Source organism: Amphiura filiformis, chromosome 18 (assembly GCF_039555335.1).
Source record: "Amphiura filiformis chromosome 18, Afil_fr2py, whole genome shotgun sequence".
In the NCBI taxonomy this organism is placed as follows: domain Eukaryota; kingdom Metazoa; phylum Echinodermata; class Ophiuroidea; order Amphilepidida; family Amphiuridae; genus Amphiura; species Amphiura filiformis.
In genome coordinates, this window is record NC_092645.1 from 47,821,042 (window position 1) to 47,848,426 (window position 27,385).

Sequence of the window (27,385 nt, forward strand, 5' to 3'; positions counted from 1 at the left end):
CTCATGTAGTAATGTATCTCAAATTATTATTTCTCTCATCGATTCTTTGGCTTCATTTCATAGTGGAGCAACCTGAATAAATATCTTTTGGAGAAAATCAGGTTTGAAGAAATGTCAATATAAAAGTCAGACATTCATTATATTTTGTACTTGATGTAAATTTTCTGTAGTAAAATAAATAGATTTTATCCTTAAATACCTTTCAAAAGAAATAAAGATCTATTATTACTAGCCAAAAAATGTATGTCAGTATAGAAAACACGCAAAACACATGTACCTAGCCTCACGCCTCCTCGGCTGCCGTGTAATCCATATGGCTTTACATTACGTAGGTTTCATTCCATATTAGCGAAAAGTGACCTTACGCCACTGTGGAATGAAGCGAACACGATATGCCAGTGTGGCGTGCAATGGTGGGTGTGACTAAATAACATATGTGAATATTAATGAGGTGGGCGCACCTAATTAGCATATGCATGAGATCAGGAATATTAATGAGCAAAGGTGATCAAAATACCGACATTTTGAATTTTTGCCGATGTTAGACAAACGATGCAAAACAAATAAGAGAAATGTTCGTCTTCTTTTTACCTTGATTAGAAACATTTAAGTCTTAATACAGGGTGTCCCCAAAAAAAGAGGCCCCTCATTGCGCCCTCTTTTCCTCCTATTTCTGAAAACTTGATTAAATATATTTTGGTATGTAAAGAAATCTTTGATCGTTAGCTTTAAGGGTAGACGAGGTATTGTTGGTCGAAGCAACCTAAAAATCGATTTGCATTATCTAGATCAATATATTATTGAAAATTAACACCTTGATGTTTTGCAAAAGTTCATTCTACAAGTCGTATACTTTGCACACTTGCTTAATTTATTGTTGTTAATGAGTTATGTAAGTTTTACAAAAGTGTTGTTGTTTCAGCCCTCTTTACAACGTAACTCAAGAACCGCAGCACCTATAAAAGTATATCTGTGATATTTTAATTCTTCTACACGCTCGCTATGAATCGAGCAAAGCAGTTTTTGCCAAAGCTCACTACCATTCGTAAGATGCCGTGAACTACCAAATCACAACAGTTTAAATAATGAATAACCTTAATAATCCAAAACAATTATTTCAATCGGCTTACAACTTTTGAAGATATGCCCTTTTGAATAAAAGTACCCATTTTTATTCTGTCCACGGATAGCAAACAGAGTGGTTGGGATGACTAATTCTGTGGAGTGGCCTGCACGATCACCAGACATCACACCACTTGATTTTTTTCCTTTGTGGCAAAATCCAATATCTTCGCAAACGTATTACTGAATGCATTCGCAAGTATCCGGCGCCCAAGGATGGTACGTAACGCAATTGATGCAATGAGGACCAGGGCTGAAACCTGTATTCGCAAGGAGGCAACCGGGTAGAGGGCAGAGCAGCACAGCAAACTCACTTCAGAAGAACCATAGACAAACCAAACATCCTTTTATGGCTACCTTTTATCCTAAAAAGAGAAATGACTTATGTTATAAATAAAAAGAAAGAAAGCAAGAAACAACAAAGTAAGAAACGTAATAAAACAAAAAGGCATAAATAACCAAGAAAAAATAAGTTATTGCAAGTAAAGCAAAAGAAGTCCCATTCGGCATCCACTTGTTACGAGTCGTACTTGACTCAAGGCCAAAATCACCTTTTACCCTAATTCACACGAATGCACAACACAAATATACTGTTTGATTAAGCTAATAAAATCTAAGTCTTTAATTGAAAGCCTGTTATGATTGGTACAATATATGACAACAAATGCACATACATAATAATCAAATATAATCAGTTTTTAACTATTTAGTACTTAGCCACAGTTTTCTTCTTGGTGATCATAAAGTTCTTGCAATGTTCTGGACGACTGATGTAATATATCCTTATTCACTTGTCCTGCGAAAATCAGCGAAGTCCTTTGTACACTTGCATTGATGAATCCTTGCGTATAAAATCCTCATACGAAAATGGTGTTACTTTCTCCCAAGTACTAAACTCCTTGCGTCGATCTCCAAACACATTCGTAACTCCTTGCGCAGTTCTCCAAATCACTTTACTCCTTGCGCCGTTCTCCAATATTAAACTCCTTGCGCTGCTTTCTCCAAACTTGGTGCTATTTCCACCTTTCACACAATATCTTCAGGAAGCAGGACTGCGATGCAGTTGTCCCCACTTATTTTGACAGTTGCGTTGAATCAAAACACCAGACTTCAGCAAGTCGACAGAAGAATATATTTTCCTTTCTTGGAAGAAGTACGTTCTTTGACGTATTCTAGATCTTCTCCGACAACACTGGCAAACAGTAGTGACTTTGACTACCTAAAATATTTCTGGGTTGCAATTTCCTTTCTTTGAAGGAATTGGACTGTAAGCATATTAGCTAGCTAGCCCAGATCAACACTATAAACTGTGAAGAAATATGTTTACCTTTTCTTATATACCAAGCATGGGAAAAAACCCATTCTATCAATAGGCTATTACTACCTTCATACTATTCTGCAGTCTGGGAAATTCCAAAGTCTTAATTATAACATTAACCTTTCACATTTCACCACTTCCTGAGGGGAATCCCCTGACATCACTTCCTGAGGGGAATCCCGTGACATCATCTTCATTTACCTCTAGGGGTATTCCCATATGATCCAAAATTAGAAATGACTCAATTTGTTTTTGATCAAGTTGATGCAAGAAAGGGAATCCCTAAAATGTCTCATGACACAGATTTTAATTGTAAACAAAGATGAATAATCAAATCAAATTACTCAGGGCACATCACACACTTTACCCACAAATTAATTGAACTATTCACAAAATCCATTGCCCATAAACCCACTGGTAAAGCCCATTCCATAAATAAAGTTATTTTATAAAGTTATCATTGAGGAATGTTTAATATTCATGCATGGTATGTGTACTCCTTTTAATCTTTGAAGTAGCCAAACCTTATCCGTGGACAGAGTGAAAAACGGGTACATTTCTTTAAAAGAGCATATCTTCAAAAGTTGTGAGCCGATTGATATATTTGTTTTGGTTTATCAAAGCTAACGACTCAAGGTTTTTATACATACCAAACTATATTTGATCAAATAGGAGAAAAAGAGGGCGCAATGAGGGGCCTCTTTTTTTGGGGACACCCTGTACTACAAATTAAGCGTAATTTTTTATTTATTTTTTATTTTTTACTAAAATTTAATAACACCCAATGCGATATTGGCGGGACGAGTCGAAGCGGGTCTTCCGCTATTTTGGACAGATATGGTACGATTTAGGGTGTAATTTTCGTGTGAGGATTTTGTACCTCACTCACATTACCGCCCTCTATAGTGTCTCCACATGTTTCTTATATCAATGCATGGTATTCTAAAAGCTTTTCTTTTATATTGTTTTGTGAGACCGTCTCCATACACACAAACTGGGTCCACACAAACTGTTATGTTTTATATTATTTTGTGATTGGATTTCTTATGTTTTATTTTGTTTTGTGAGGCCGTCATTTTCAGGAGAGTAAACTTTTTGTATCCAAAAAATGACCGCCTCACAAAACAATTTAAAACAAACAAAACTTTATTTTTTATATCATTTTTGAGTGGATTTCTTTTCTTTTATATTGTTTTGTGAGACGATCACCATACACACAAACTGGTGACACACAAACTATTATGTTTTATATTATTTTGTGAGTGGATTTCTTTGGTTTATTTTGTTTTGTGAGGCCGTCATTTTTAGGAGAGTGATTTTTTTCTCCAAAAAATGGCCGCCTCACAAAACAATATAAAACAACAGAAAATGTATGTTTTATATCATTTTTGTAAGTACATTTCGTCTGTTTTATATTGTTTTGTGAGGCCATCGTATTTTAGGAGAGAGTTGGTCTTTTGGGGGAAAGAGTTATCAAAATAAAACTTTTGTTTCGTATTATTTTGTGAGTGGATTTCTTTTGTTTTATATAGTTACAGTTACAGTTTTAATTATCTGGAGATAATTTCCAAAAAAAAAATTAACATGTTACTTCAGGGGGTTCCAAAATAAACAGGGTTTAGAACAATATGTGAATAGTTCATGTGAATCCGACATTCCGTTCTATAGGTATTGACGAAAATGTAATTTTAGATGGATTTTTTTTACATCTGATTCAGACAATTCTGGCGGAAATCGTTAGCACACCAGCATTGCTGTTAAAAGCACACACTCGGCAGAGTTAAGGTTGTGATATTTCTGCATAATATTTGTACAGAAGTTGAAAATGCGCGTTCAGCTTAGAGTCTCCCTTTCCCCACCCCCATTTTCCAATGTTGGGAGACTATAATGTAGAAATGATGACGGTTTTGTCCAAATCAACATTGTAATAGGTGAGCGGGGAAGGATGTCGGCCAATTAATGCTTTGGTGTGGCAACCTTTTTCGCCAGGATTGTAGGTCGATTTAATTGCAGGTGGGCATAATTTGACTCAAACAATGAGGGCTTTTTATCCATTGTTCTTGGAATGTTTTGTTTTTTAAAAGCACCCTTATCAGGTTTTTTGTTGACGTTTAATGCAAAAATCAATGCACTTGTATTATTATTTTATTTGTAACCTGTAAAATTGTATTTCCCCCTCAGTACGAGTATTCTAACTGGGCGGCAGCTCACCGCGATGAACCTGGTGAAGATTGTGTCTTACTTTATAGGAAAAAGGGATGGGACGATGTAGGCTGTTTGAGAAAGTTCGATTTTGTGTGTGAAAAAGGTATCTAAAGCTGTTTTTTTTATCTGAGCACGCGGTGTATGAGGACACGGTGGCTCAGTGCGTACGGCCTTGGACTCATAATCTGAGAGCTTGCTCGACGTGCGTGGGTTCGAGTCCCCGTCCGACCACTGTGTTGGGCCCTTGGGCAAGGCGCTTTGCCTCGCTTGCCTCACCCCACCCAGGTGCAATGGGAAGCTGTTAGGGGTAGTCACAGTCGTTGTACTGATGAACCCTGCGCCATTTGTAGGCAGCAAACGTGGTTCCGACATATTCTAATGACGGCGGAATAAATGTAAAGCGCTTTGAGGCTGTTTACGGCATAACGCGCTATACAAATATCTACATTTTATGTACAGGGTGAGTAAAAAAAAAGTGCAATAGAGCAAAGAATCGATATTTATGCAAGAGTCAAGTCGAACTTTCCCATTATTGAAACATTCTATAAATACCACACTCAATAGTCACATTTTGTGAAAATATGAAGTGAATTACGACTACCGTTTAATTTTTATGAGTCCTTTTGCTGGGATACCCAATTTCGTTATTTGTCCACGAGGTACCATGTATTTTGAATGAGAGCACATAATGCACGATAAAGTCACCAGCTCTGAAACTGACTTTAACTTAAATAAGGTTGATTTGTACGTAATTGTTTTCTCTTCAAACAAACGTTCTAACATTACTTTAAGTCTTTCATACCTCACTCGACTCAAAGTTTTTTAATCCCATTATATCCAACTTACCTGATATTTTGTAATTCACTCCACTTTAATTTGCGCGCATTTCATTTTGACATTTGAAAAACCCGCCTACAAATATGTATGTTTTGATAGAGAATAAACATCTTTAAAGTAAAGGTAAAATGAAAATAACAACAAATAATGTTTATTTTCATTAATAAATATTGTCGGTGCTCCATTTTATCTACCTTACACAGAGTGGGCTGATATTCAAATATTAGATGTCTCTTGGACAAACATTAAAATTGGGTATCGCTATAAAAATGTGTCATAAAAACAAAACGTAAATGCTAATTCCTTGATTTTTTTTTCACACAAGGTCCCTGATGAATATATCATAAAATATTTTAAAACCTAAAATGTTCAATTCGGTTCTTGAATAAAAATTGATTCTTTTTTCTATTGCAGTTTTTTTTAACTCATCCTGTAGTATAAATCTAGCAGCATTCAACGGCTTATACTCTCAACAATCTGGACAGGGATTATATTTGACAAAAAAATTAAAAAATCAGTATAAAACAACAATTTTTGTGAGAATATTTATATGCAATCTTCCAAATTCTACAGTTTTGTAGTTATAAATGACCAACATGGCTATAAACATTCACTTTATTGTTTATTGATTAAAATGGAATTCGGATTAAAAATGCTAGTTTTGGTAACAGCTTATATAGTATCTTAATAGTCTTTGATGGACCATAATGTTACGTGGTTCATGTACAGGCTTGACATTTGATATGGAATATTTCTTCACGAAGTGCCAAGACTAGTATGAAAGGAGGCTGAATTTGAGCTCTGTGATGGACACACTTTCGTACTTTATGCAATATTGTTCTGTTATTATCAAATTTATTGGTGTTTGAGGTGACATTTCCTGAACTTTTTCAGCAATTTTGTCACAGCTGAATGCACTTGAAATGTACCAGTTTTGAATTTCGGAGGAGCTTTTGAAAACATGACTCTTCAAATTGGTACGTATTCAGAAATTTTGAATGCCCCCCCCCCCCCCCCCCTGGGGCCAACTTACTGTGCATAAATACACAGGGTGAGTTTATTGGGCAACCAGGAATCCGCGTAGTTGTTTTTGTACCGTAAGTTTATAACACTTGATCCCAGTGGGGGACATTGTACCTTTCTTAGCTCGTATCGCCACGTACCACTATATTTCTAAGCTCCTCTCATTTAAAAAAAGGTAAACAAATAAGTGCATTCAGCTGTGACAAATGCCAATTGCTGACAAAGTTCAGGATATATCACCTCAAACCAAAATAAATTTGATAACAGAACACTGTTGCACAAAGTATGAAATAATTGTGTCCCCCACGAAGCTCATATTTAGCCTCCTCCATAATGTTATGTAGTTCATGAATATCAACTCTGAAATTTATCCCTTGACCTACTGAGACGTATTTGTCTGGTATTTTGTAACGCAAAGGGAACCTCCCTATATTCTACTTTATTAAACGTCTTATTTGGTACCAATTTATACTACAAGGATCCCCTGCTATCCTCTTTCCTATTTTCAAAAAAAGTACAATTGCCCGAAAGTCATCTCCGTAGGTAGTCAGGGCGGCTAACAAGATATCAATTATCTTGCTTCAATTATCTTGCTTCACTTTAATTCGACAGATGTAACAGCCCCAGAAATATCTGACTGCCCAAATAATATCGAAACAGGTACATCTGGCGGATCACGGAGATACGTGTTTTGGACAGAACCATCTGCTATTGATGTATCAGGAACACCAAGAATGACCCGCTCGCACCGTCCAGGAGCACAATTCCCAATAGGACGAACACGCGTACGCTATGAATTTACAGATACGTCTGGAAACAGTGCAACGTGTAACTTTACCGTTGAAGTTAGAGATACATCGCCTCCCGTCATACATGGATGCCCCAGTAATATTGAAACAAATGTTGAACTTGGTGAAACGGGCACATATGTGTATTGGGTGGAACCAAGTGCTTCCGATAATTACGAAGTTGTAAGTACACAGAGGTCACACTCGCCGTTACAGAACCGCTTTGAAGTCGGAGTTACAACAGTTACGTATACGTTTATAGATACCTTCGGCAACACCGCCTCTTGTGAATTTAGCATCACGGTTGCGACAGGTTAGTACAACAAATTACAAAGGCTGCTGCGCCTGCGGGTGCGGCTGTTAATGACGATGATGGTGATGATGATGATGAGAATGCTAGCTTATGTAATATCGAAATTTAATTAATTGTTTAATACACAGACGATTCAGTTCCACCAGAAATAACTCGATGTCCAAGCAATATCATTCAAACGATTGAGTTAGGACCACCGGGAGCTACTGTCACTTGGGAAGAGCCTTCTGCAACCGATCTTTCCGGATTACCTGAAATGACACGATCACATCAACCAGGAACAGAGTTTCCTATTGGTTTAACGTCAGTGATGTATATGTTTACGGATTCGTCAAACAATGCAGTTTCGTGCTCGTTTTCGATTACAATCACAGCAGGTTTGCCATTATTCTCATTTGTAATCAAAATCGTCAATTATCGGCAAGTTTGCCTGTGTCCCTGCATGACTCGTCTTGGGAGAGGGGTGCCCATTATAACAGTATAAATGTAATTTTGTAGCGCAGCAATAACCATCATGGGATGTGGCCGAGGGGTCCTTTCAAATTCGAGAAGATGATTTAGGCCAAAATGTATATCAAATAGCCTATTTTAATAGTCAGATTATTGTAATCTGGTCCAATTTCTAATTAGAAACCGCTGTGAGAGCACTGAAAAAGGGCAAATCACCAGGCATAGATAACGTTCCAGGTGAGCTTGTTCAAGCAGCAGGTGATGCAGCTATTGACGTGCTTACAAAGATATGTAACAACATTTGGAAGACGGGCAAATGGCCTACACCTTGGACACAGTCCTTAGTGATTACACTCCCCAAGAAAGAGAATCTCCAGCTTTGTCAGAAGTACCGCACAATCAGCCTCATCAGCCACCCCAGCAAAATAATGTTAAGACTTATCCTGAACAGACTGAAACCTCTGGCGGAAAACATCATTGCTGAAGAACAGGCAGGCTTCAGAGCAGGAAGGAGTACCACAGAACAGATATTTAACCTAAGAATACTGTGTGAAAAACATCTCCAAAACCAGCAGGACCTATACCATGTCTTCATTGACTTTAAGAAGGCGTTCGATAGGGTGTGGCATGCTGCACTTTGGGCAACTATGAGGACGCGTCGACGTATAACATCAACCCAACATTAGTGCGTACCATCGAACAGCTGTACAGTAATGCCATGAGTGCAGTGCTGGCAAATGGTAACATAGGAGACGGGTTTCAAACATCAGTTGGGGTGAGACAAGGTTGCCTGCTATCACCAACGCTTTTCAACTTGTTCCTGGAAATAATTATGGCTGATGCACTAGAGAACCATGAGGAAACTGTTAGCATCGGAGGCAGAGCAGTATTTAACCTTCGCTTCGCTGATGATATAGATGGCTTAGCTGGCAGTGAGAAAGAACTCAAGTCCTGATTAATAACCTTCATCAAACATCAAAGAGGTATGGAATGGAAATAAGTGCAGAAAAGACCAAGCTGATGACCAACAATCCTTCAGAAAATCAATGAAGCAGTGGAAATAAGTGACCAAAGGCTAGGCACAGTAACCAGCTTCAAATACCTTGGTGCGATTATATCAGATGAGGGGTCAAAACCTGAAGTGCTTTCCAGGATTGCTCAAACAACCAGTGCCATGGCAAAATTAAAGCCATTATGGAATGACAAGAACATCTCACTGGGATCAAAAATCAAACTAATGCGTACCCTCGCCATATCCATCTTCCTGTATGCCTGTGAAACGTGGACACTGACAGCTGACTTGGAAAGGAGAATACAAGCACTGGAGTTGAGGTGTTTCCGGAAGATCCTTAACATATCATATAAAGACCATGTGATCAACGAGGAGGTGCGGACCAGAGTGAAGCATGCTATTGGTCCCTACGATGACCTACTAACAACAGTCAGGCAACGTAAACTACATTGGTACGGCCACATCTCTCGCTCCTCTGGTTTAGCAAAGACAATCCTACAGGGTATAGTGGTTGGCAACAGAAGAAGAGGAAGACAGAAAAAGAGATGGGAAGACAACATAAGAGAATGGACTGGCCTGAACTTCGCCACCTCACAGAGGGCAGTGGAAGACAGGAACAGATGGAGAGAGATTGTCAAGATGTCATCAGTGGTGCCCCTACGACCAAGCCGGTTAAGTCCGTAAGCAGTAAGTAAGTAAGGTCCACATTTTAGAAATATATGTCCCGTCCTGAGTGGTTCTCGAAAATTATCGAAAGTTATCCCGAAAGGTCTTTTATAATCGGTGCTGAATTACCCATTGGTTAGGGGAGGGCTGAGGGGAAAAAGTATCCATTGGAACAGCATTTTATTAACATTTTGGCCTATTTATCTTCCAGAATATTAGTCGTTTCACGCCTAAACGCGATCGACACGGTGGAGAAAACTGTCTGCTTGGAATTGAAGAACTTACATTCCATGGTGTCACCAGCCAAACTATTCCAGAGTCGGCCTATACTGTCATAGATAGTCAGAGAGTGCTGAACTGCTGAACAAGGGCGTTATAACAACATAATTACGTTCATAGTTAGACTACCTTTTGAATAGAGTGCTTATTTCCAAGAAAGGAGAGCGTATACAAATTCAAAGTTTAGACCTTCCATAATGGGAGTTTCAAGCCTAAAGAATCTTCAGTCGACACGGTGGAAACAATTTGGCTGGACCACGCACTCCTTGGAATGGAAGAATATTGTAACAATAAACAAATTAATATGTATTGTACCCAATAAATACAACTTGGCTTCTAGTGGCATACTGGTTTGAGTTGCCCGCGTTTAGTTCAATTCGGCGTCTTTATAAATTTCTAATCTTTATAAAAAAGAATGAAATCCTAATTTATTTTAGCTTATGTCTTGTTGTCAATTACAGTTGATACGACACCACCAACCTTGCACTGTCCAGACATTCTAAGAGAAATTGAACTGGGTACATCTTCCATTCCTGTATACTGGATACCTCCGATAGCAACTGATCTTTCGGGCAATGTGTCATTGGTAGAGCGTAGTCATTCCCCTGGACAAGAATTTGGCCCTGGCCAAACCAATGTGTCCTATACCTTTGAAGACAGAAGTGGGAATCGAGCATTGTGCATATTTTCTGTGACCATAGATGAAGGTATTTGTAGCTTTACAGCAGTTTCGCCAAAAAATAAGGAAAATGCATTTGTACCCAGGATTCTGTAAATTATTCTAAACTGAAAAAAATATTTATCTACTTATTGTTAAGGGCGTTTTAAAAATAACAGGTCACCTTGAAGGGTCGAATAAAACGTCAAAAGCATATCTTCCTATTTTTTCCATATTTACAAACAATTGGTTTTCTTAAAACAACAACATTGCACGTTCGTCTGGGACTGGACCCTTCTTTATTTGAAGAGAGATAGTGGGGTAAGCAAGGGTCTATCTAAGAATTTTGGACATTACTTTAAGTTTACTTATTCAACAAAATGTGTGCGAACATGAAATATCCGCAGTTAGAAAAACTAAACCATGCCGAAAAATACATCTTTTCAAAATTGATTGAGTTTATTATTGTTGTTATTTGTGAAATTCATAATCTTGATAGATCCACCCCCAATATCCTGAATACGACTTATGCCAGTTGTCTTAAAAAAAGATTTCACACTCTGTATCTGTATTTTTGCAGAAGTGAAAACACAAATATACACATTAATAAGTACTGTAACCAATTAAATACGACTTGAATCAGGCTTTTAGTCATGTTAGTGGTAGATTGGTTAGAGTTGCCCCGCATTTATAATCGTTTATTTTTTTAATGGATTAAATCCTAATTCGTTTTGACTTATGTCTTGTTGTCAATTACAGTTGATACGACACCACCAACCTTGCACTGTCCAGACATTCTAAAAGAAATCGAACTGGGTACATCTTCCATTCCTGTATACTGGATACCTCCGATAACAACTGATCTTTCGGGCAATGTGTCATTGGTAGAGCGTAGTCATTCCCCTGGACAAGAATTTGGCCCTGGCCAAACAAATGTATCATATACCTTTGAAGACAGAAGTGGGAATCGAGCATCGTGCATATTTTCTGTGACCATAGATGAAGGTATTTGTAGCTTTACAGCAGTTTCGCAATAATCTAAGGAAAATGCAAGTTTAGTACTAATTGTTCATTTGAAGGGCGTATTAAAAAAAACAGGTCACCTTGAAGGGTCGAATATACCGTCAAGCCTATATTCCCATTTTTTTTATACTTATTTACAATATTCAATTGGTTTTCTTAAAACAACAATATTGCACGTTCTTCTGGGACTGGACCCTTCTTTCTTTGAAGAGAGCATCAAAGTAAAATGGAATAGTGGGGTAAGCAAGGGTTTATCAAAGACTTTTGGAAATTACTTTTTGATTGCTTATTTGTATATATTCAGCAAAATGTGTGCGAACATGAAATATCCGCAGTTAGAAAAACAAAACCATACCGAAAAATCGATCTTTCCAAAATTAATTCAGTTTAGTATTGTTGTTATTCATGAAATTCATGAAATTCATAATCTTGATAGATCCACCCGCAATATCCTGAATACGACTTATGCCAGTTGTCTTAAGAAAAAGATTCCCCATTCTGTCTCTGTATTGTTGCAGAAGTGAAAACACAGATACACATAACCAATTGAATACGACTTGAATCAGGCTTTTAGTCATGTTAGTGGTAGATTGGTTTGAGTTGCCCGGCATTTATATAGTTCAATTTAGCATCTCTATTGATTAATATTCGTTAATTTTTCTAATGGATTAAATCCTAAAGCCTCCAGCATACTTTCCTGCCGCTTACAGCAGCGGCAAGCGGCAGGGCGTTTCAACCAATGACAAGCCTTGATTGTGTCCGTTTGTCTGCAATACGCGTGCCCCACGCCGCTCAGCGGCAAGCGGCAGGGTAGTATGAAACCGGCATAATTCGTTTTAACTTATGTCTTGTTGTCAATTGCAGTTGATACGACGCCACCAACCTTGCACTGTCCAGACATTCTAAGAGAAATGGAACTGGGTATATCTTCTATTCATGTATACTGGATACCTCCGATAGCAACTGACGTGTCAGGTGATGTGTCATTGGTAGAACGTAGTCATTCCCGCGGACAAAGATTTGGTCCAGGCCAAACCAATGTGAGTTATACATTTGAAGACCGAAGTGGGAATCGAGCATCGTGCATATTTTCTGTGACTATAGAAGAAGGTATTTGTAGCTTTACAGTAGTTTTTTGTACTTAGTATCAAAGGAAAAGGGATATTATGCAATATCAATTTGAGCATCAGTATTTAAACGACTACACTTTTTAGTGATTCTACACAAACTACACTTGAAACGAATATAACAAGCAAAAATTGGAACAGGGTCTCATTAAAATCAAGAAGAAGTAGTTGAGGTGACGATTTTACCTGTGGCGTAGGCCTAAAGGTCCGTTATGTCGAAGGTTCCCTATGTCGAAGGGTTTTACTAAGGTACGCAAACGGATCATGTTTAAAACTCTTCTTCTGACATTCAAGATCATCCACGGACTTGCCCCTCTATATCTTGCTGATGGTTACCATCTACACACCGACACGCTCACTACGTTCTTCAAGTCAACGTCTGCTAAAGCCACCCCCACTCGGTTCCGTACGCACATATACATATGGCAATCGTGCTTTTTCGATTTCAGCGCCAAAATTATGGAATCAGCTGCCCACTCACATCCGTGCAATAGACTTGTTATCTAAGTTCAAATCGGCGCTGAAGACATTTCTGTTCGACAATGATTTATTTTAATTTATATTTTTGTGCAATCTTCATCATTTGAACATTGATTTTGTGCATTGGAGCCTGCTTTGTATATATTCTGTTGCAGGTTTTTAACATACTATCTTGTGTACTTTTAATTAATGCTTGTGCATATTTCATATATATTTTTGTGTAAACCGTACGATTTAAGGTATTAAGGGTTTTTTAGTAATGTATGGTTTGTCTTTCTTTTGTTCAGCGCCTTGAGGTGTACGCGTAAGGCGCTATAAAAATGTGGTTTTTTGTTGTTGTTGTTGTTGTTGTTATTGTTGTTGTTGTTTACTGTGTCGAACTGGTATTTTTCTATACCAGAGAGTTCGCTATGTGGAATATGAAAGAAGGCTCGATATGCTAACAAATAATTATGGTTCGCTATGTCGATATAAATAACGCTCGCTATGTCGAATATGAATAGAGTTCGTTATATCGACATAGCGGCCCTTCGACATAACGATCCTTGCGTCATACTGACATAGCAAAATTTCGACATAGCGGACCTTCGACATACAGGACATCTGATGATGTAGCGAACTTTCCAAAAAGCGAGCCTTATTTCAAGCTCGACATAGAGGACTTTTGACGTAGTGGAGCTTCAACGATAGCGAACCGGTCGTCATAGCGGACATTCGATTTAGCGAGCCGGCGATATAGCGGACCTTCGACGTAGCAGACTGTAACCACCTTACCATGCTTAGCTTACTTGTCATTCGCCAACACTAACAGAGCGACAAAAAATCATGGGTTTAACCAAGGTTTGAATCGCCATACCTATTTGAGTAATTATAGTAGTGTCGGCAATGTAAACGTATGATTTCTTCGAAGCATAATGCTAATGCTGGTTTATTTTTATTAATCATTCCAGTTGATACAACACCGCCTGGTATTTTGAACTGTCCGTCTCAGATACATGAGCCTACAGATAAATGCTCATTTCATAAAGTCATTACGTGGGAACGTGTAATTGCTGTTGACTTTTCTGGAACAGTTAATCTTCTATATAGTTCGCATACATCGGGCCAAGAGTTTCCCATTGGAGAAACAGCAGTCTCATTGGCGTTTGTGGACAATTCCACTAATGTTGCGTTTTGTAACTTTTCAATAATAATCGAGGATGGTAAGCAGATATGCCTTTTGCTTGTTTGCATCACTCATGAAAACCTCTTATGAAACTTATTCCACCGCGGTCTATTTGAACACCGAGACGGGTTGGGGATATCCAGGGATTAACACATTACTTTTTTCGAAACTGACTGCGAAATAAATGTGCATGACTCTTCTGTGCACGGGACCGACAGCTTAACGTCCCTCCGTTTTTAACGTTTTCGTTGCATTCTACATGCATGCTGAATTATCTACAGACAAGCACACATGTGAATACTGTTTGTGCGCACTGCAGTTTTACTATAGTAAATTAAACATGACACTTTTCTCTCATTACAACAAGTTGCCATAGCCCAAGTGGCAAACTGTAATGAGCTGTGACACCATAAGGCCATATTTTCCAGTAGGACGAGGAGTAATATTCGACTAGTCTACATAAAGCTCCAACACTTTCTATGCACAATTTACACGACGTTGTTTTTATTCTATTGTAGTTGATACTTGTCCACCTACTATTCTGAACTGCCCTGCTGACATATCAGTAACCACAGAGGTGTCATCTGTCAAAACAACACTGACATGGACTGAACCAACTGCAACTGATGCATCCACTAACGTTACTTTGCTATTGAAGACGCATTCTCCCGGTGATTCGTTCTATGTCGGTTCTACCGCGGTACTCTACTTCTTTGCTGATTCGTCCAACAACTCTGCAGTTTGTAACTTCTCTGTTTCAGTTGAGAAAGGTGAAGGTAAAAACTAACTATAATTCTTCCGATTTTTTTTCGTAGAAAAAATGACAAATAAAAGAATTTCTTCTAATGTGTTTCAATTGCAAGTAATACAAATATCATAGTTGACCTATAAGGACTGTTTCCATGTAAAATTTACATCACTCAGTTTTTATTCCGTTTTAGTTGATACTCGTCCACCTACAATTCTTAACTGCCCTGCTGACATGTCGGTAACCACAGCGGTGTCATCTGTCAAAACAATACTTACATGGACTGAACCAACAGCAACCGATGTTACTTTGCTAATGAAAACGCATTCTCCTGGTGATACTTTCTATGTCGGATCTACTACAGTGCTATACTTCTTTGTGGATTCTTCCGACAAATTTGTATTTTGCAGTTTCTCCGTTTCGGTGGCAAAAGGTGAAGGCAAAAATGATACAAATCAGAACTATTTAGAGATGGAGAGAGAGTACAACAACAGCTCAGTTACCATGGTTACTTAGTCACTGTGGGTTTTAATATTAAAAAATCACATTTTCACAGATTTTGAGCCCAATTCGCTTTCAGCCCAGGTGTTCGCTTTCATTTTTCTAAGTCTCATCAGTAAACATTAGCTAATTAATTAGTAATTCATTAATTAAACGTGGCGTATAGTTACAAAGTGAAATGTTGGGTTTTCCATAATGGCGTAACGACACTACGCCATAAAAATTATGATTAATTATGGGATGAAGCCGACGAAAAGTAACAACATAATAGGGATTACACGGCGATCAAGGTGGCTTTAAGTTAACGTTTGTGACGTATAGTTGTGTACTTATTGTTTTCAGTTTGCCAGCAATATTATGTTATTTCTTTTGAAAAATAGGTAGAACTAAATTTATTTAGTTTACTAAATCTATTTTGTTTACTACAGAAGTTTAACATCATTTACAAAATGTGATCAATGTCTGATTTATACAACTCTTCAAACCCGACTTTCTCGAAAAGTTGTGTATTCGCGGTGCCCTCTGTACGCCATTATGGAATATAGCCGACGAATTCTCTACCGATTTCAACCGAATCTGACCTCCGCATTCCCGTGATAACAAGGGTTCTACTCACCATGTTTAGCCTAATTGGACAAAGATTTAAGTTTGACCTTTGACCTTTGAGGGGGCTGTCATTTTCTTCGGAAGGGGGGATCATGAATATACTGGGGGGCATAGAATTTTTACACCAAAAATAGTGTGGTTTACTTTATTTCTTATTTAACCTGGGGTGACCAATCTATGCACTGCCACTGTTTCCATGGTTATAGAATTACTAAGAGATGGGGACTCTTGATAATCAAAATGTGCGGGAAATCTTTAGTTATATAATGAACTTTGTGCGCGCTTTTCGCACCATTTTACACTTACAATCAAACTTTTAACCCACTTTCTTCGCTCTACAGCTTTAGCCCGCTCAGCACCTTAGTTCTGGCAATGATTAATTTGTCTTGAAAGGGGGTCATAAAACTTTTCGCGCAAGATGGGTCGTAGAAAATTTAGCCCTCGACAGGGGGGTCATAAAAATTGACTCCGGTTACCGACATATCCATGACCCCCCCCCCCCCTTCTGAAAAAAATGAAGTCCCTGATTCAACCGAACGTAGCTTGGAACACTCCTCGTAATTTCCTCAATCTCATGTGTGGATTTGGTGAGATTCGGATCAAAACTAACGGAGCCTTTACACACATACATACCCACATACATACACTCTATTATGCACATACAACATACAACAAAAGAATTTCAGCAATAATGTATGTTTATTATCAAAGAATGATTGACTGTAGGATCGGTGTCACTTTTCACTTTTGGAATGAGTGAGTTGAGACAGTAAATAACATTTAACATGGTTTTAGATATATTTTGTACCCAGCAAAAAATACCATGGAACAATATAACTCGAGTGGTTTCATGCTTCGTGTTAATATAGCCTCGCTGTAACATCATTTTAGTCTTCTCTGTCATTCGTTTATTTTTAAAACTTGTTAGTCACGATACCGCTTGACTCTAATGATTTTTACCTAGGTGATAACACCCCTCCAACGATTGAATATTGCCCTGAGAGCATCATAACAGATATCGAACTGGGTACAGATAACACTACTGTGTCCTGGAGTACACCAAATGCTACTGACGTGTCTGGAAACGTCTCACTTGTATCGCAAAACTACTTTCCGGGACATGAATTCTCTGTCGGGTCATATAATGTAACGTATAATTTCACAGACGACAGTGGAAATGGAGCCTCGTGTGATTTTACTGTAACAATACGTGAAGGTAAATGATACTTTAGCAGCATTATTCGATTTATTATTTGTCAAAATCAATCTACCCTTCATCATTGATCGTAGCATAGCAAGGGTGAACATTACAATAAGTTACAGAACTCCGTAAAACGCGTTTCCATGTGTGTATAGTTCACTTTGTTTTTATTTTGTTTTAGTTGATACTCGACCACCTACAATTCTTAACTGCCCTGCTGACATATCAGTAACCACAGAGATTTCATCTGTCAAGATAACACTGACTTGGACTGAACCAACTGCAACGGATGCATCGAATAATGTTACTTTGGTATCGAAGACGCATTCTGCCGGTGATACGTTCTATGTCGGTTCTACCACGGTACTCTACTTCTTTGCTGATTCTTCCAACAACACTGCAGTTTGTAATTTCTCCGTTTCAGTTGAGAAACATGAAGGTAAAAGCGTTCGATTTCTTTCGTAGAAAAAATGCAAGTTTAAGAATCTGTTCTCTCAGTTTGATAGAACATCAATTATTGATTAATAAAGAGTCGAGTGTGTTTCAAATGCAAACCATCCATCTACCATAGTATACCATTCGATGCTAACCTATAAAAACTGTTTATATATTTTGCGTCACTCAGTTTTTATTTCGTTTTAGTTGACACTCGTCCACCTACGATTCTTAACTGTCCTGCTGATATGTCAGTAACCACAGAGATGTCATCTGTCAAAACAACCATTACATGGACTGAACCAACAGCAGCTGATGATTCCAACGAAGTTTCTTTGCTAACGAAAACTCATTCTCCTGGTGATACTTTCTATGTCGGATCTACTACAGTGCTATACTTCTTTGTAGATTCTTCCAATAACTTTGTATTTTGCAGTTTCTTGGTCTCGGTGGAAAAAGGTGAAGGTAAAACAAACTGTAATTCTTTCGTTTTCTAACATAGTCTAACCTTCTTAAAACGCAGTAGTTAATTATCTCTTTATTGTTTTTATTACTGTAGAAAAATGCATATTCTTATAAGTCTTTTTGTATACCTAGGTGATAACATCCCTCCAGCGATTGAATATTGCCCTGAGAGCATCATGGCAGATCTCGAACTCGGTACAAATAGCACTACTGTATTCTGGATTGCACCAAATGCTACTGACGTGTCTGGAAACGCCTCACTTGTATCGCAAAACTACTTCCCAGGTCATGAATTCACTGTCGGGTCATACAATGTAACGTATAATTTCACAGACGACAGTGGAAATGGAGCCTCGTGTGGTTTTACTGTAACAATACGTGAAGGTAATGGTGCTGTAAAGTTAAAAACAAATTACTTAATACTCTAGCATCATTAATATTATTCGATGATTCATCTCTCAAAAGCACCCCATTCTTCATCATTGGTCGTAGGGTGATAATTAAAATAACCTACAAAACTTTCCATCTGGTATTTATTTAACTCTGGTTTTTATCATTGTTGTTGTGTTTAGTGGACACTCGTCCACCTACGATTCTTAACTGTCCAGCTGACATATCAGCAACCACAGAGATGTCTTCTGTCAAAACAACACTGACATGGACTGAACCAACTGCAATGGACGCCTCCAATAATGTTACTTTGCTATCAAAAACGCATTCTCCTGGTGATACTTTCTATGTCGGTTCTACTCCAGTGCTGTACTGCTTTGTCGATCCTTCCGACAACTTTGCATTTTGCAATTTCTCTGTTTTGGTTGAGAAACGTGAAGGTAAAATCAAACTGTAAATCTTTCGATTTCAAAGATAGAAAGACTTCATAGAAAGGATGGGCATGAGTGATTGTTTAGTTATTTTAGCTGAGTTTGATGGCGCTACCCGTTAACCAATTTCATCACTTTTATTCAAATGAGCATAAAAACGTATTATTAAGGTTTTTATTTTTGATTTCTTAACCTCTCATGCTTATAGAACTGTACTTTAGGCCTACTAACATGTATATGGAAGTTTTCTTTTTTCAATTGAAATCTATCATACGTCTTAGAATCTTACAAGATACTTTGAATGCATTCGACTAACGTAGAGACTCGTGTCCATGTTAACTATACTTCACGTTTTTATTTCGTTTAGTTGATACTCGTCCACCTACAATTCTTAACTGTCCTGCTGACATATCGGTAACCACAGAGATGTCGTCTGTCAAGACCACACTGACATGGACTGAACCAACGCTCTGCAGGGTCTATTGTTCTATTGTTTCCGATTAGAGCGCTGACATATTGGAAAATGTTGCCAATCAATATTCATGAGAGTGTACATTCAACGTCCAGTTTTCGAAATTGGGTGACTTGTGTTTGGTAGGTGTGAAATACATCTGACTGGGCGTTTTAATTACGTAAAGAATAAAGGCATTGACATCATTGAATGGCTGCCCAGTGCTGTTATGCGTTTAGTTATTATATAGGCCTAATAATTATTATTAAATGTATTCATCATTCCTTTCTTTTTCCCTTCTCTGTACTTATCCTTTCCCAGGCCTACACTTTATCACTCCCTCCCTCTCATTGTCCCCTCTCACCCTCCCTCTCTCATTCCCATCATTTTCCTTATATTTCTATTTATCTACTTGTCTTTATTATATCTTTTCATTTCTCCCTTCATCCAGCCCTCTCTCAATCTCCATATCCCCTCCTCGCTCTTCCTCCCTCCTCCCCTCCCAAGACTTCTCACAGGGGTGAATCTGCCCCTTCCCAACCCCCTCCCCTCATTGGGTACGCCACTATTTATATACCAATCTCCTTCTTAAAATAAAATTAAATGGACATTTCTTAAAAACAACCTTTATAGGCCTATACTTATACTTACATGTATACGTATAGCGATTACCATGCATTATAGTGTAATATAGATATATGGACTGGACATGGCAGCTTTCATACATTCTAATATGTAATCGATCAGCAAGAGCATTCAATTTATTTAAATGAAACGCCTAACGTCAGGTGGGTGGTAAAGATGATTGCATCGACAGCTAAAGCCTCCTCTATAGAGTTCAGACCCACACAAGCACACATTTGGGATCGTGAGTACAATGGTACCACTTTACACATGACTGCCCTTACACATGACTGTAGTGTGGTCACTTATTGGTACTCGCCTGTCGTGTAGAGCGTTAATATGATGCCGGATCAGTGACCAATTTAATGACGGAACCCCTTTATTCGAAACAATGGTACCACTTTTATGAATAGCCTGTCGCAACTTCTAATCGGCATCAAACGAACAAAAGATTATATAATCTATTTAAAAGCTCTTTGGACTGAACCAACAGCGACTGATGATTCCAACGAAGTTACTTTGCTGAAGAAGACGCATTCTCCTGGTGATACTTTCTATATCGGGTCAACAACAGTGCTGTACTTCTTTGTTGATTCGTCAAATAACTATGCAGTTTGTGATTTCACCGTTTTAGTTGAAACACCCGATGGCTGATTGACAGCTGTGTCTCTTTTCCTTCTTTTTAATAAGTAAAATAATAGGTAAATAATAAATAAGAAGTAAAACATGATTAAGATGTAAAAAGAACAGGTGTACTATTTACCGATTCCTGATTGATTGCCTGCAAAAGCCCACATACATGTATTGCCCCTCGTAATGCTTATAAATCGCATAATTGCATCATTTCAAGCCGATTTTGGTCAATTGTTTTTAAAAAAATTGCTCGTATATATTTGTGCAAGAGTGTATGCATCTGTTTACAAAACTGGAAGAGCAATCTATCTGTGAGTTAATGACCGGTATCTTGAACATGGCTTCGTTGCAACTTGGTAACAACAAATTTAATGATCAGCGGAACATTTTGGAACACTTTGCAGGGGTCGGGTCAACAGCTATCTGGGGTCAAATTATATACTTTCATTGTCTGGATAAGGGGTATGTGGCTCAAACTTGGTGACAACAAACATCATAACCAGGGGAACATTTTTGGAACATTTTACAAAAAGTCATATACCCCCACAACACCAACACGCCCCAGTCCATGACCTCCATGACCACCATTTGCAACTAGTTATTAATTGTGTTTTAACTAAGTAATTGGGGGTTTTCGACTCGGGTAATATTTCAATGTCCTGAGTCTGAGGAATTCGTGGCAAAATAATTTATATAAAAGTTTCTATACACTTTTCTTTCGGAGGTTGATACCAAATTTGATATCAAAAGTTTAATCACCGTGAAAATTCTTCCAATTTTCGCTCGTTTATTGTAGGGTCTGGAAATGGGCATAAACCATTTTGCAGAATGTATGGAATTTGTGCAACCAATGGGAGTCAGGGCTGCAAATAATGTTAACATTTCCAGGGAAATAGATAGCTTCCCAAATAAAAAGAAACTTTCTATAAGGCACCAGAAACAAATTCGTTGGATCTTTGGATCGAACGTCCATGCTGCTTCGATGCTTGTTATTAATAATCTAACAACTAATTAATCAGAATTAATGCTAAATTTATATTGGTCAATATTAATACAGGCAAACATTTACATGTTATCACAATTAACAATGGCCAATTGATTGATTTCATAAATAGTAAGGATCGACCGAGCATCGATGGTCGATCCAAAGATCGAACTAATTTGTTTCTATTGCCTAACACTATCAAAGAAAACAAAGGTACTTAGAAATTTTCTTTATTTTATTCTATATTCTTTTTCGTTTATGGTTTTCAGAAACAAATTCCACGCAGACGAGTGTTATATGTGATAAGAAAATCCTGTGTTAATGACTTTTCCTCTACGTACTGTATTTCTTGAAAATCATATCACTATGTACACATTCACAAGACTAAGATTTAGTATACTGCAATGCATGAGTGTTATGTGACAAGGAAATCCTTTGTTGGCGACTTTTCCAATCCGTAAAGTATTTTTGTGTACACTTGTTTCTAACAATCATATCATTGTGTACAAATTCACAAGACTAAAGGTTCGTTCATACTTCCACCGCATTTGCGATGCGTTGCTTTGCGATGCCGATATATCGATTACTTTTTGCCGCAACTCAACGCAACTCGTTGCATTTCCAAGTTAAAATGTATTTAACTTTATTGCGATGTCGCAATGCAGTAGTTTGCAGTGCGGCAACGCACCGCATCGCAAAGCAACGCATCGCAAATGCGGTGGTAGTATGAACGGACCTTAAGATTTAGTATACTGCAATACATGAGTGTTATGTGACAAGGAAATCCTTTGTTGGTGACTTTTCCTCTCCGTACAGTATTTTCTTGTAAACTTATTTCTTAAAATCATTTCATTATGTACATATTCGCAAGACTATGATTTAGCATGCTACAATACATGTACGACTTCTAAGCATCTATAGGTATCTATCCTGCATTTGCCATACACTGGTAAGTCTGGTAAGATTTCTCATTAAAACATTGGTTTAGTATTAATAAATATATATGTACATTGAACTTTGCCATTTTCAAGTAAATAGTAATATCAATAACGATAATTTGTTTAGCGCGTGTAGTTGTGGACAGACGTAAAATCCATTTGTACTTTTTCTAAATGTTGGTGTGTTCAAACGAAACAGTGCTTTGTGTGTACTCGAGTATCATTCCACCATTACCTAACCATGGTGTGGTTTCATGGTTGTTTGTAGAAGTAGGCTTAGAGTATTTGGAAACATTGAGTTATTAACAGGTTTGATGTTGCTGGGGGTCAGACAATATGTGACCTGTCACGGCGAATGCGCCGTAATTTTCTCCCAAGGTCAAAATTGTTTTATTTCGTGTTTAAAAAATATACATCATAAGCTTTTAAATGGTATATTATTTGACTTCAAACGATATCCAGTAGCGGGGTTATGGTTTGTTGAACTTTACCCCTTCAACAAAATGGTAGCTTTTTTCGTTCCTACGTGTGTCTCTTTTTCCACATTGCTAGCATAAATATCAAACAGTCATAATTGGCGGTCATATCAAATCATCCCCAAGTCAACGAGGTTCAAGAAAGTTCTCTCATTGTTAATTTTTGGTTATACATAAAAATACAAAATACAATGCCTGGTAACCCAACACTTGAACAGGATTTAGCCAAAGCATACAATGACCAGAGCTATTAAAAATTCTATTGCCATCTAAGGTAGAAGCTTATTATCCTCTTCAACAATAGGATTATTGATTGGTGTTTGACTATCAAAATGAGATAGATGTCGCGCCAGCTAAAGATGCCGATGAATACGACCTGCATGCACATTTTACACTGTAACTCAGAATACAATTTAGGAGTTACGGCTCATTCTAGCTGTACGGTCACATTTGTCAAATTTGGTATCATTATTGATTATTGAACAGAAGGCATGATGGTCGTGCTACCGAAATAAATTAAATTCACTCCTTAGTAAAGCTACAATTTTTTTTTCCACAAATAAACTAAATAAATGAAGAGCTTGTTTCCCAACCAAGTTAAGTCCACAAACACATGTTTCTGATTTACCCGTGCGATGTTGCAATGGGTTGTGATGCTATTATAGGTATAGTAATTTCAGTTGGATGCACCATTACAAAGCAAACAGTGGATGGATGCACAGTAATACTACTGTATGAGGCCTTTTGTTCCCAAATGACAACAATAGTCTACATATTGTTATACAACATTGTTGTGGTAAAGAATGGCGTGTTGATGGTACGACTCATTATTGCTAATGTCAAACTTTTGAAAGTAATTTTGATTGTATCACACAAGAAAATGAGAAACGTATGGTTGTGGACTTAACACAGCAAAGGATCGTTAATCACCAGGCAGGAGTGATACGTATTGGCGACGCAGCGCTGGTAGTAGTTTCCAATTTTCTTTGCTTTGCCTGAGTTTTGAGGCTCAAAAACTAAAAGGGGATATTTCTGACAGTAAAAGCTAACCTTTTATGGCAACGAAATATAATCTATTTTGTATGAAAATCTTATAATATGACTTTAAATCGAGGGCTTAGAGCAAGAAGTAGCTATGTCCACGTTTGGCAAGAATGAGTTAATTCCACTGTGAGGTATGTTTATTGATACTCTTTCTCTACTAGGAATGAAAAAAAAACACCAATGCCTGTTATGTCCAGTTTTCACTAGAAGTCTTACTATGATTTTGTGCAAGAACTGGTTATGTCCATTTCGGCCATATTGTGCCCAACCCAGTGGACCAATAAGTATAATTTTTCAGCTGTGATCAAACTTTCAAATTTGTTTTTCTCAGAATGCCATTTTTGGACATAGCTATTTCTTGCTCTAAGCCCTCGAAATGTGGGTATTTTTAAGCTCGTACGAAGCACTATTTTTTATGTAAAAAGTATTCAAATTAAACCACTACGTGTTGGTGAGAAAATACCACCTTCCTCATTTTACCCTGCAGATTACCGATAGCTATTAGTCTGCCTTTAGGTATAATAGTATATTAACGTCTTTGTCTATAATATTATTTCAACGGTAGCTGTTAGTTTGCATTAACCTGGTCTACTGGCATCTAGACTGCCGGTGTATATTATTCCCTTTTTTACAAATATTTTCTTGGCAGTGGACGCATATTATTATTAGGCAAGTGTGACAGAATGATACCTTTTCAGATAATTAGATAAGACATGTAAAAGAGTTCTTTGTAAATTTGAAAATTAAAATACCTAAATCTCAATAGAAAAAGGGTCAAACATTGCATTTTAGTGATAACTAATATAACTGGATTTAAAGTGATACATGTCACAACTTTAACTGGAGCACAATTTTCGGCCGTTTTTTGCGAAACGAAAATATATGAAATGAAAGATGTATTTGTATCCAGGCTAAAACAGATCAATGATCTCACATTCTCCACGAATATGCTATCATCTGCCATATTTACATTTACCGACATCCACCTCATTTTGTTACGTTGAGTCACATATGACATATCTAGGATTCTCGACATCCTAATATTTCGAATCTCAGTTGGTAAAAATCTCTAAATACGGTCAGACAGATGATGCGTACAACACGGGCATATACTGGATATGAAAAAGTTGTGATTACCTCGTCCGAGGAGTCAACGTTGCCCGGCCAAAATATCTACAGGAGAGAGAATGTTATGTCAGTGAGTAACAAAAAGTACATTACAACGATTGGATGTTCTGCATAATCATGAGCACATATTAGACAACATTTACTATCTACAGTCATTACTTACAATCGCGGTTCCATTTTGATCTTCAACAAACGTCTCATTGGCACCAGTAGTAACGAAAGTTGACACTTTGAATGATGTCACCCAGTCAGGGGTTGCAGTCTCCCCATCACCCTGCGTTATAACTCCAGATACATAGGTCTGGTAACCTAATGAAAAAAGTAAGTATTTTATTAAGCTACTGTGACCTTTCTTTTTTTCCTTTTTTTTTCTCGTTTGTAATTCAAGAACAGTAAATCACAGCTATGTCAAAAGCTAATTCTCTGTATCCTTACGACAAGAGATGTGCCTTTGAGCATTACATAAGTAATGTAATCTTTGGGTGAAGCGAATTTTTCATTTTTTTTTTCATGTGCTTTGAGCAAGGTTGGTTTAGTTAGGTACCGGATGTCCCAAAAAGATGTTACAAGTAGGTTTTTGAAAATAATCTAAGTTGAATGTCAAGTTCACAACCTGCGTATTTAGTTGTGCATTACCACCGGCGCGCCAAGGCGTCTCAGCCACCTCGTAATCGGAGGGTTACGAGTTCGAGCCTCGGTGGTGCCATCGGTTTATGTACTTGGGTAAGGCGCTTTACCTCACTTGCCTCTCTCTACCCAGAGGTAAACTGGGGAGCTGTTAGGAATAATGTCCATTGAGCGCCGCCCAAAAATATGAGCATGCCTTCGGCATTGTATGGCAGCTGACATATTCTAATGACAGCGAAATTAATGTAAAGCGGTTTGGTACACGTGAAAGGCGCTATATAAATGTCAACAGTTATTTATTTTATTTTTAAGAGAAAAAAAAAGTAATAAACAAAACTATAGAAGCAAACGCCGTATGCTTGTGTACGAATTTCGTTATGCGGTATTTTGCTGGTTGCTACTCACGACACCTCTGACACCTTGCGCTCGTAAGTGAAGTTGCTTTTACGATACAGAGTTGAAACATAGCAGACAAGAAGGATAAGTAAATTATATCTTGTATTATTATACATTATTATAAGCTTGTATTGTGGGTCATCTTGTATACGTATAGCTAATGTTAGGGAGCCCTAACTCCTCATGGTCCGGTCCTAAATGAATTAACGCTTCGTGTTTCGTGTTCGATACAGTTGTTTCATGATTAGTATGCCTGGTGATTTGAACCATTAATACATGTTTTGATTATCCTTTTTTGTTTCATTTATGAAGCTTAAACTAAATTGGATATGAAGTGCTACCAAATCTACATAGTGAAATGTGATTACCTATATCAGCTTGTATCCAAATTGTTCCTTCCTGGTTTCCAGCCTGAGCCCATACACCGGGACCATTCAGCCTTCCCTTGCTTGGTGCGTACGTAAGGCTATAATTTGAAGATGCTTGAATATTCTCATCTGTTATTTCACCTTTTTGCATTCCCAGATAATCAACACAAACTGGAATATTCAAATAGAAACATTTTTTACACGAATAAATTAACTTGGGTGGATATTTAAGTGGACCTAGAATTAAAGAAAATAGGTTAGCCATAGTCTGTTCTAGGAATAATCACATCACAGACTATTAGAACTGAAACGTGTTATGTGTTGAAACCGTTTTGAAAAAGCAATGTCGTAGTAGACACTTTCGATTTGTATGCACAATTTCCAAAAAGTAGTTTGACTCGTTCAGAGGTGACAATTGTTAGAAAACAATGGAATGGTGACATGGCACAAAATAAACGAACCTGTACATAGT

The 27,385-nt window shown here is 37.7% G+C and overlaps 2 protein-coding genes across 2 annotated transcripts in view; both read left to right on the forward strand.

Moving 5' to 3' along the window:
* The window catches only part of LOC140139194 (uncharacterized), an 893,593-nt gene that overhangs the window by 296,499 nt on the left and 569,709 nt on the right, over positions 1-27,385 (forward strand). The gene's annotated exons all lie outside the window — the stretch shown is intronic.
* On the forward strand, positions 6,444-20,393 carry LOC140139618 (hyalin-like). Its single transcript, XM_072161321.1, has 15 exons — positions 6,444-6,459; positions 7,118-7,606; positions 7,735-7,983; positions 10,475-10,720; positions 11,431-11,676; positions 12,559-12,804; positions 14,252-14,503; positions 14,985-15,242; positions 15,408-15,647; positions 17,286-17,537; positions 17,704-17,961; positions 18,165-18,416; positions 18,555-18,806; positions 18,995-19,252; positions 19,611-20,393. The coding sequence occupies exons 1-15, from the start codon at positions 6,444-6,446 to the stop codon at positions 19,745-19,747; spliced, it is 3,651 nt and encodes a 1,216-aa protein (XP_072017422.1). The 3' UTR covers positions 19,748-20,393.

What these genes read in the sequence shown, in the direction of transcription:
- LOC140139618 (XM_072161321.1), top strand. An exon ending in TAGCATCACGGTTGCGACAG is followed by an intron (nt 7,607 to 7,734) that starts GTTAGTACAACA and finishes TTTAATACACAG; the next exon opens with ACGATTCAGTTCCACCAGAA. An exon ending in CTTGGTCTCGGTGGAAAAAG is followed by an intron (nt 18,417 to 18,554) that starts GTGAAGGTAAAA and finishes TTGTATACCTAG; the next exon opens with GTGATAACATCCCTCCAGCG.